General features: G+C 36.0%; 1 protein-coding gene and 1 pseudogene across 1 annotated transcript; both read right to left on the reverse strand.

Moving 5' to 3' along the window:
• Positions 1–2,244: 2,244 nt before the first annotated feature.
• Positions 2,245–3,181, reverse strand: LOC126494218 (taste receptor type 2 member 125-like; annotated as a pseudogene).
• Positions 3,182–9,584: 6,403 nt separating this feature from the next.
• On the reverse strand, positions 9,585–10,523 carry LOC126494219 (taste receptor type 2 member 125-like). Its single transcript, XM_050131478.1, has one exon. It carries the CDS (start codon positions 10,521–10,523, stop codon positions 9,585–9,587), a length of 939 nt encoding a protein of 312 aa, XP_049987435.1.
• Between the last annotated feature and the right edge of the window lie 1,284 nt (positions 10,524–11,807).

Here is an 11,807-nt window from a genome sequence, read left to right on the forward strand (position 1 = left end):
ATTCTTTCTTTTCTTTTTTTATTAAAAATTTCCATCTCCTCTCATTTCCCTCCCCCTCTCCCTCCCCCTTCCTCTCCAGTCCAAAGAACAGTCCAAGGTCCTCCCCGCCCCTCCATCCAGATCTAGGAAGGCAACATCCAAAACGGACTAGGCTCCCACAAAGCCAGTACATGCAGGAGAATCAAAACCCAGTGCCATCGTCCTTGGCTTCTCAGTCAGCCCTCATAGTCAGCCACATTCAGAGAATCTGGTTTGATCACATGCTCCATCAGTCCCAGTCCAGCTGGCCTTGGTGAGCTCTCATTAGATCAGCCCCACCATCTCAGTGGGTGGGCACACCCGTCGCGGTAATGACTTCCTTGCTCATGTTCTCTCTCCTTCTGCTCCTCATTTGGACCTTGGGAGCTCAGTCCAGTGCTCCAATGTGGGTCTCTGTCTCTATCTCCATCCATCACCTGATGAAGGTTCTATGGTGATATGCAAGATATTCATCACTGTGGCTACAGGATAGGGCCATAAGTGGATTCTAGCCATAAAGGACATTGAGCCTATAATTCGTGATCCTAGAGAAGCTAAATAAGAAGGTGAACCCAAGGAAAAACATATAGTTATCCTCCTGGATATTGGAAGTAGACAAAATTGCCAGACAAAAATTGGGAGCTTGGGGGTGGGGGTGGAGTGGAGGTAAGGGGAGATGGGGAGAGAGAAGGGAGAAGGGGAAGATAGGGAGAGCTTGAGTGAATGGGATGGTTGGGATGGAGGAAGGGTGGATATGGGAGCAGCGAAGTATATATATTAATTAAGGGAGCCATTTTAGGGTTGGCAAGAGGCTTGACTCTAGAGGGGTTCCCCGGTATCCAAGGAGATGTCCCCAGCTTGTTCCTTGGGTAGCTGAGGAGAAGGTGCCTGAACTAATCAGATTATTTAGATACATAAAAACTGTATTCTCCATAGATAAGTAATTTTCCACCACTTCAAAGAAGCGTAAAATATGTCATTTAAATTACATAGGGTTCTTTTGATGTGAGACATGACTGCTCCTGGGAACACCGATCTATTCCCAAAAGAATATTGGGCACCAAAGACACTACATTTGGAGCTTGTTTTCTTCCTGGCAAAACCAGCCTTTGGGAAAAGAACTGCCCGTGCATCAACTACTGACAAAATGCATGGTGTCTGTACTGGACAAGCAAGATAACAAGAAAAAAAGACCGTCAAATATTTAAAAAAAAAAAAAGGGTAAAAGAGTTTTGAAATTTTTCTTGCCTCTGAAAATGGTCTGTCAGTTATTCTAGGCCTTAGTCAAAATTTGTTGCCCCAACATTGCAAATGAAACTTTGGGTAATTGGCCAGGAAGCCAGTTGTCTCTGTCATTTTTTGAACATTTCGGGAGTTGCTTGCTTGCAATTCCTGTTTACTCAAGTAAATGGTTACTTCCAAATGTAAATATATATTCCCAATAATGTTAGACATGACCCATTGATTTTCATTGTGAATGTAACACCCAAAGAATTATTTGAACAAAATGCCACCATGATTCTGAGAAGATATAAAAACTATAATTTGTAAGTCTACATAGAAAAGTCTATGAGAAAAGAGCAATTTTTTTTAATTTTGAAATAATTTGATTTATAAAAATTTATCAATTTTACTTTTATACTTTCACAGGCATGTATATTACTTGCTATTATATTNGAGTGTCATGCAGATGTATATATGTGTGTTTAGAGGTATAAACTTGATATCTGCTTCTATGAATTAAACCTTATTTTTTGATATAGGGTCTATTATTAAAAACTGCAGTTTTTTTTTTTCGGCTAGACTGATGAGCCAGTGATCCTCAGGATCTGCCTGTGTTTGATCCCTAAATGCTGGGCTATGTCTATCCTTTAGTTGGGTGCTAGGGAACTGTCCTCAAGTCTTCATTCTTAAACAGTAAAAGTAAATTAAAAAGTTTCATAATGAACTAATTCTCTAGACAGGAGTTATATTTCTATATTATAAATTAATCATTTTAAAGTATAAAATAATGTATTGAATAAGCTATTGAAATTCTATTATTTAAAATATTCTAATATGTAGATGTTTCATATTCTCATTCTTCTCAAAGCAGTTTTCAGTTTTTATAGCACTTACTTCTTACATGATTCAAGTATATTTACAATATGTACATTAAATTGAAGAATAATTTCCTATGAAGTAATCCTCATTGAAATTATGCAAAATTATCCCCCACCTACTGTGTCAGATACTCACAGGTACACCTCCTGGGATCTTGCACCTCAACACTGACAATACAAGAAGAAAGGTTTGCCTCAGTTTACTGTTTCCCATAATCACAACACACAAATGGAGTTATGGAAAAGCAATTACACCAACAGAGTAGAAATATTTGAAAGAAATGTTTTCTTCAAACCTATGACTCTAAAGTTGTACAGAAAGAGAGAACATAAAAATTACATACTGCAGGAGGAAGGCAACCACAATCTTCAAGGCTTTGATGTGAGCTGTGATGCTGGTGTCTCAGGAGCTTTTGGCAATGTGCTTTATCTTCTTCAAATGTTTCCACAGAGAGAAGATGAGCAGAGAAAACTGTCGTGGACACAGTGAAAGATTTTAATGGGAACACAGTATTTGTTAATACAAGATGCCGTGTAATGTGTGCATTTTTTATAAATTTGTAGCTGTAAGATACATTTGTATTGAACTTATCCATCCATGTATCTATTAGTATGTTTGAAAATAAAATATTTAGAAACAAGAGGAACAGAGAAACCAGCAATGCCACTAGAAACACCTGTGTAAGTCTCCACCTTAGGTAGAGGAAAATAGAACTAGAAAAACTGGCTACCTTGAGAAAATAAAGAATGCTAAGAATGGTGGCCATCCAGATACTAAAATGGTTTGAAATTATCCAGATAATATTTGTAAGTCTTACTGTTTTCATAGTCACTTTTAAGGGTGAGCAAATTGAAAATGTTGATTTCATTAAGTACAGTGACCACAGCACACTGATTCTGGAGATGGCTAGAGCAGTCAGGATCTGATCCGCTGAAGAGATCTTTCTTCTTTTGCCCCAGTCCATGATGTTCACCACTGTTATGAATCCATTCCAAAAATTCGCAGTTATGAACTCCACATTGAGTATAGTTGCAGATATCCCTTGTGAAGCATCTCTCATTGTCCTTATGTTCCGTGTCATAAAGTCACTGAAGAATTGGTATTAATGCAATCTTTTTAAATGCTATGTATCTACAATATATACACTCATTTTAGTTATCAGATGCAATAATAAAAGAACAAACAAACAGAATCAGTTGGCTTCATAAAACCAATGAATTTTCTAAATTAGGTTTGAGCTCCATCCAGATGTTTTGTTCAATAGCAGACTAGAGTCTTTTAACTGATGATAAATGACATGCTGCAGTTTCATATGCTAGCATTCAAATTCATGTATATTTATTTGCATTATTACATGGATTTACCTTTCATGTTTTAATCTGATAACTTGAGGTATGGAAAAGTACCATGCAAAAACTCTAAGTCATGCAGGAGAGGAAAATGGAATCTAAACCAACACAAGTTATTTCTTAAGTAAAGACAATATATCAACATTTCAAATTAGGATTCCAGAGACATATTTGCATATTGTCCAAACTAAAAGTTATCTAATAACTTGATATAGATCATTAGTCCTTGTATAATTAGTAATGTGTATAACTACTTCATCAATTATTCTGGCAAACACATACACACACACACGTCTCATATTTATTTCTATGTAAATAATTTCCCCCTTCAATATGAAAGACTTTATACTTAGTCAACATTTCTTATTTTTGTAGCTCATTCTTTGTATTAAGATAGTTAGGATGTTTTAATATAGTCCCAAGTGAAAAAAAAATGGTACTAAATATAGTGATTCAATGAACTTAGTTAGGTTAAGTTTTTCTTTGACATGAAAATTTGTATAAATCTATCTGAAATACTGAATTAGTCACTAGGGTGAGGTGGCGTAGGCAAACAGTAAGAGTGCTCCTCACCCTCTACCGGTCCTTTACTCTATAGGGCTAATTCTTGTGTTATTGACTTTGAGATTTTTGTCTTTCTTTACATACCACCATTATTGGCTTTATAATAAACTAACATGCCACGTCCACAGCAGTGACTGCCGTGTAGTGACAAAAAGCCTCTGCGCTGGCTTTTGCCTGCTGAAGGATTGGGGTTAGAGCTTCCTGGAGCGAAGCCCCAGGTGGTCCCCTGGCAATCAGTGGTCAAGATAGGACCTGATGCCGTAGGCAGATCTCGTATCTGGAGATAGCCTTGAGAGCGAGCCCTCCTGGCACCCTGCATGATCTTTCTCTGTATTTCTTATCTTTCCTGTTTTCAGCTGACCACTTACCAAGAAATCAAAGTATGTCCTTGACTTGGCCCCACCGTTCTTTAAAGCAGTCCTTGAGGAACTGAAGCATGCCCCACGCCACACGAGCCTTGGAAACTTTATTAATAATGAAAAACAGAAGAATAAAAGACTACATAGATAAAAGCTAGACCCAGGACTCTGAGAACTAGTCCCCCACGGTAAAATGTGGTTAATGGTGTGAGACAGAATTCTAAGAGACAAAACTAAAAGTCCTTGCCAACATCTTGAGCACGTAGAAGGAGTTCTATTTTGATTATGCTTAGCCTTGATTTATGTCTGGAACCCTGAATGGGGTGATGCAGTGAGCCTGCCAAGTTCTTTGATCTGTTTTGTACATAAACTGAAGCTTTGCAGAAGTAAAATTGCAGCAGATTCTCACTACCAGTGTGTCTGTCTGTCATTCCCTTGCGTCGTATCCTGACTATCCTATCCTTCATCCCTGTTCTCCCGTGGATAGCAGTCTCCCAGAGGGACGGTCCGGTGGCACTAACAACTGATTCCAAACTTTCTAATTGAAATAAAAAAATAAACAGCATAATGCCCCTGCTTTGTAGTAGCTGAAGAGAACACAAAGAAATGAAATAATTCAGGAACATCTACCAATCCAAAGATGAATCATCAACTCCATGTGATGTCAGAAAGAATCTAGGTTGTTGCTGTTGTAATCTCTGAAGAAACAATGAACAAAAAAAAATCAACATCAACTGTCTGGAAAGTAAGGTAGACCAGTATAAGACATAGTTTTGAAATTTCAGAAGCATAATTATAGCATCATCTTAGAGACTAATAAGTCCCCTGGCTTGGCTTCTTCCATGAAAGAAAGAGGGAAGGCAAAATAGACAAAAATATAAGTAACTGTAGATGTGTAATTGTACAGTCTTAGCAAAGTGACAAAATCATGAATCCAGGGACTGTGAGTAGTATTGTTCCACCTGTTCCTGTACCTTATATTGGTTAAACACACCTTATGTTCTGCCTGAACAACAGCTCATTGAGGAAGGTGATCTTCCAGATGAGGTGAGACTGATGTCAACACTTTATCCCAAATGTCAGAGATTATTGGTTATTTACTCATTTCCTTGTAATTTCTAATTTACACATATTTAGAAAGTACCATATTTCATCTTAATGTTGCATTCACATTTCATATGTTAACAATACTGAGTTCACATAATTGAAAGCTTTTAGATCTTGTTCTACTTAGAGCATTATAGCTGTAATTATAATCTCAAACACATATTTTCAGTACTTAAATGTGGCAATATAAATACACAGTTATCAACATTCATTCAATATATACTATATGACCTAACTTAATTGGTGTATGAAAAGGACACCACTTCCTAAAAATTACCAATTATTTTTATTTGATGATAGTAGTTGATGAGAATGAGCTCTGCATTACTCCTGATAGAACAGAAGTTGGAGTGTACCTTACCCTAATTTACTTGATTGTGCAATATATTGGTTTACTCTATTTCCTATAATATTGAAGAAGGATGACTGAAACTTTTGTGTTAGCAAGCAAACACTTTTATTCAGCAATGTGTCATAAAATGAAGATAAATTGCATTAATAAAAAGTTACCACTTTTGAACTTTTCAGACGGAATCAGGAAGCTATGGATGGATGGATATGTCAGAATTAACTCAGGGAAAGTGAGTCTGTGAACTTATCAAACTTATTTGTTTAAGGACAGATGTGACTTCAAAAGCCAGAGGTTCAATAATTACTTGTCTTGCTTCTATATCTGTCACCCCTATATGTATGGCTTTAGTTAATCTTTGTAAAAAAGTCTCTAAAGGGTTCTCTTAGGTCATGTATGCCTTAGTATATGATTCAATTTTTTTCCTAGTTCTTGATTCCTGTCATAAGAATTCAAGGCTGCTGTATAGCATAGGGACAAGATTCATTCCTTGAAAATAGGTTGACTCTATAGATGAGCATAATGGCCCTCACTAAGTATTAGATTTTGGGAAGCCTCAAATCCTTGGACTCTACCTTGATGTTCCAGGGCTTTAGCTTCCTCTCTCCAATAGCACGTCCTCTGTTGTTGAGGCCTGTATTCTAGCACTGATGAGACTATTTTAAATCACTCATATGGAGTAAGCCTATTGATTAAACTGCATGTCTTTACTATCTCCCTAATAAATGGTAAATGCATGTCATAAGATACTATTGCCCACTTATATTCTTTTAGATCTTTTATGCCTATAGGTTTCCATTTACATTTTGTGTAACTGTTTGGGTGTTGAGTATTTGATGGCTTTCAGAGGTAATAACAGGATAAGTTGCTAAACCTCTTGGTAAGTCATCTCTGACTCTGAGAGATACTTGTGATGCTAAATCCTTTGCGTGTATCTCCTCTCCTTGCTTATCAGTTTTGACAAGTTCCTCAATCAATTCAAATCTTTTTATCATTGTGCTTTGTACAGCCTGAATCTCTTGACCTGTGAATAATTCTAATGACTCCATCAAATCAATTAATTTCTGAATCTCATTCTGCACGTATGATTCAAAGGTTTTAAATTTTTCCACTAATGATATCTTCTCATCTTCGAGATTATTTGGATGGTGTGTAGATTGCCTTCCTGGAGGGATGTTCTAACTAATAGCTTATCATAACTTTAACAGAATTTGATTGTCAATATCAGCACTATAAATCCTTTCAGATAATCTATCAGTACTCTTTTGTAAGGTTACATAACCTATTGACATGGATTGAATTTGGCCTGTCAAATTAAGGTTATCATTTTAAATACTGTGAATCCTCCTAGGTAAAGACTGTATGCCTCCTAAAAGTTTCTCATGTCTGACTCTGTAATCAAACTCTTTGTTTAAGGATATAATATAAAGAACAAAGCTAATAGCCACTATGCCCCCCAAAATAAATGTATAAAGTAACTCATATAACTCTTGCAAAATTCCATCCACAGTAGAAACAAAAAAAAGTTTGTTAAATTCCTAGACAGTGATAATGTATGCCATTACCTTGGGGTTGGTTTACAATTTTCCACTTTATTTATTTACTCATTAATCAAATTAACTTACCTCAGAATTTTCAGAAAATTATTGTAGGTATAATAATCTTGATTGGCCAGCAGGTGTCGCACTTGTGACACAGCTTATGACACTTGTAAAACAGCTCCGAGATCAGTACCTGAATTACTAAAGACTTAGAATTACTAACAGATTTAGTTAATTACTTTAGAGCCGCACACTCACATACAGAGAAGATTTGAGTTGGGAGTATATCAAGGAACCCAGAAAACTTACAGGCATGTAACCATGAGGTTATTGGCCTGAGCCTAGGCCAGGTATTTGTTTATATGAACTGGGAAAGTAAGCCTATGTTCCATGTTCAGGATTAGAACCCCTACTCCTGCAGTCAGAGCTCCACCTGATCAAAGCGGGCCTGGCAGAAGCCGGAGAAGCAACATAGAAGTTGCAGCAAAAAGCTGTGGGTAGCAGTAACTCAGCCACTTAGTAGGTGGAACCAAGCTCCTCGAACATAGTCAATCATATAATTCCCAAGTCGCTGGAAGGCCAACCGAGCCAAACCTTGTGCACATGCCCATAGGGGTACTTCAACTATGAGGTGTAGTTCAATAGCATGGAGAGGGAGGAGGTCATGAGGGTCTGAGCAGGGCCCCGGCAATGCTGTGGACTAAGGCCACATGTGTACAGATTTGTTGGTGTACAAAAGAATTGCACAATAGCCTAGAATATAGTATAACAAAGGTTTATTTATTTGGGGGTAAACTCACAGGAAGACTGGTGATCTGCAGTACTCTGCATGCACTGGGAATTTGAATTGAATCCAGCAGCCAAGAGGCCCACACACAATTTTTGTCTGCATTTATAGTATATGAGAACACAACCAAAGTGGGCCAGTGTCTTAAAGACTTTTAGCTGAAGAAGTTCCCACAGAAAAGAAGAAAAAAAATAATGATTATAATTGAATGTAGATTATATGAACAAGAAACAGTGAACTTGACATAGAAAATTCATGTGTCACTTTGATAAAGCACCTGACTACCAGTTCAGAAAACAAATACGATCTACAATTACTATATATGGATTACTAGGTCCTAGACTTTTGCTACATTAGAGACCTCAATCTCTCCATATGAACTGACATTGTACTGCTGAGCCCTGTAATATGCATAAATACTTGAGTTACTGCCACATACATGACATCATCTGCTAGTATGTGTTAAACACATCAAATTTCTATTTTCTAATGTCTAGTTTCTGTTAAAATAGTGACTTGTTTCCAAATGTAAATTATATATTCCAAACAATGGTATACACAACCCATTGTTTTTTATTATGAAACTAACACTCATAGAGAAATTAAGTAAAATGTCACCATGATTCTGAGAAAACCAATATACTACTTGATTTGTAAGTCTATATAGAAAACTCCATGAGAAATTAAACAATTTTTCTAGATTTTAAATACTTTTATGTGTATAAAATTTATCTATTTTATTTTTACTGTTTCATAGGTGTTTACATTTACTTGTAATATTATTATATCATTATTTACATGTAGGTATGTCATGAATATGTATGCGAGTGTTTTTGGCTGTACCTGTCATGTCTGAGTGTTTATGGGTATACACTGGATGTCTGCTTCTATAAATTAAACTTATTTTCTTGATATAGGGCTTCCATTTAAAATTGGAATTTGTTGTTTCACCTAGACTCAATAGTTTGTGATCCTCAGGCTCTGTCTGTGTTAGATCCCTGAGTGTTGGGATATACCTAGCTTTAGTTGGTTGTTAGGTAGCTGACCTCCAGTCTTCATGCTAAGACAGTAAAATAAAACAAAAACAAAACAACAACAACAAAAAAAAAAACAATGAGCTATTTATATAGAAAAAAAGCTATGTTTCTATTATATAAATTAATCATTTTAAAATCTCAAAGAATTTACCACCATTAAAACTATGTTAGTTAAAATATTCTTACATGTCTATGTTTCATATTCCCATTCCTATCAAAGTTGTTTTCTGTTTGTCTAGCAGTTATTTCTTCCATAATGGTACACAAAACGCAAGTATATTTGCAACATGTGCATTTAAGATAAAGAATAATTTCCTGTGAAATTATAATCCTCATTGAAAGTATGCAAAATTATCTCCTCGATATTTTGTCAGAGACCCAAGGGTCCGCATCCTTGGGTCTTGTACCTTAACAGTGACAGTACCAGACAAGAGGTCTGCCTCAGCTTACTGTTTCCCACAATCAGGACATAAGAATGGAGTGATGGGAAGGCAATAACACCAACAGGACAAAAATATTTGAAAAAAAACTTTTCTTCAAACTCATAACTCCAAAGGTGTACAAAAAGAGAAAAAGTGAAAATAACATACAGCAAGAGGAAGGCAACCACAGTTTTCAAGACTGTGATGTGAGCTGTGGTGCTGACATCTCTGGAGCTTTTGGCAATGTACTTTATCTTCTTCAAATGTTTCCACAGGGAGAAGATGAGCAGAAAAAACATTGTCATGGACACAGTGAAAGGTATTAATGTAAACATAGTGTTTGTTGAAGCAAGAATCTTGGGAATGTGTGTAAAATTCTTTAATTTGTAGCTGAAAGATAAACTTGCTTTGACCTGATCCATCCACATATCTATTTGTATTTCTGCCTCTAAAATATTTAGAAACAAGAAGAACAGGGAAACCAGCAATGCCCCTGAAACCACCTTTGTAAATCTCCACCTTAGGTAGAGGAAAATAGAGTTAGAAAAATTAGCTATCTTGAGAAAATAAAGGATGCTGAGAATGGTAGCTAGCCAGATGCTAAAATGGTTAGAAATTACCCAGGTAAGATTAGTCAGCCTTACTGTTTTCATAGTCACTTCTGCATCTGGATACAATGAAAATGTTGATGCCATAATGTACAGTGACCACAGCAGGGTGATTCTGGAGATGGCCAGAGCAGTGAGGATCTGATCCACTGAAGAGATCTTTCTTCTCTTGACCCAGTCCATGATGTTTACCAGTGCTATGAATCCATTCCCCAAATTCCCAGTTATGAACTCCACATTGAGTATTGTCACAGATATCACTTGTACAGCAGCATTCATTGTCTGTAAGTGAATGTTCTATGTACTAAAGTCACTGAAAATTTTGTATTAATGCTTTGTCTCTATTTTTTTTTTAAAAAATATACATCATATTCACTCTTTTAGTTTTCATATGCAATAATAAAGAAATAAGAAAACAGGTTCAGTTGGGTTCATGAAAGCATTGTATTTTCAGGGCGGTTGAGCTCCATCCAGATGTTTTGTTCCATAGCAGCCCAGAGTCTTTTTAACAGATGATAAAAGCCATGCTGAAGTTTCATATGCCAACATGCAAATTCATATACATTTATTTGCATTATATACATGGATTTATCTTTCATATTTTAATCTGATAACTTGAGGTCTGGAAAAGGACCATTCAAAAACCTCTGAGCATTGCAGGAGGACACTGTAATTCAAACCAGTAGAAGTTATTTTAAAGTAGCAATGATATGATATTTCAACACTTCAAATTAGGACTCCAGAGAGACATATGCTCTTACTGTCCAAACTATAAGTTATCTAATAACTTGATGTAGACCATTAGTCTTTGAATATTTAGTAATGAGGATAACTACTTCATCAATTATTCTAGCAAACACACACATACGTACACACATACAAACTTCACATTTATTTCTATCTAAAATTTTCCACTTCAATATGGCAGACTTTGCACTTAATCAACATTTCTTACTCTTATATCTTATTCTTTGTATCAAGATAGTCAAAATGTTTTAAAATACTTCCAAGAGAACAAAAGGAACTAAATATAGTGATTCAATAAACGTAGGTAAATTTTTCCTTTGCATATGAAAACTAGTACAAATCTATCTGAACCTCTGAAGCCGTCACTAGAGTGAGCTCACAGTAAGAATGCTCCTCTCCCTTTGCCTGTTATTCATGCAATAGAGCAAATTTCTTGTGAACATCAACGACTTTGAGATTTTTGAATTTCTTTACATTTCACCATGATTGAATCTATAATCAACTAACAACTGATGCTATACTCTCCGCTAGAGAAAGAAATTAAACAGCATAATGCCATTTTTCTGGAAAAGCTGAAGAGAACCAATGAAAATAATAAAACAATTCAGGAACATCTACCAAACAAAAGATGCATCATCAACTTCATGTGATATCAGAAAGGATCTAGGAAATTGCTGTGTATAAAGTCCGTACACTTTGAGGTCTCTGAAGGAATAATGTATAAAGAAAATCAGCATGAACTGTCATGCTGTATGAAATATATTTGGAAATTTCAGAATCATCATTGGAGTATCAACTTATGGACTGAAAGGCTCC

The sequence above is a fragment of the Alexandromys fortis genome, unplaced genomic scaffold (genome assembly GCF_014885135.2).
Source record: "Alexandromys fortis isolate MF-2015 unplaced genomic scaffold, M_Fortis_MF-2015_v1.1 scaffold_353, whole genome shotgun sequence".
Classification (NCBI taxonomy): domain Eukaryota; kingdom Metazoa; phylum Chordata; class Mammalia; order Rodentia; family Cricetidae; genus Alexandromys; species Alexandromys fortis.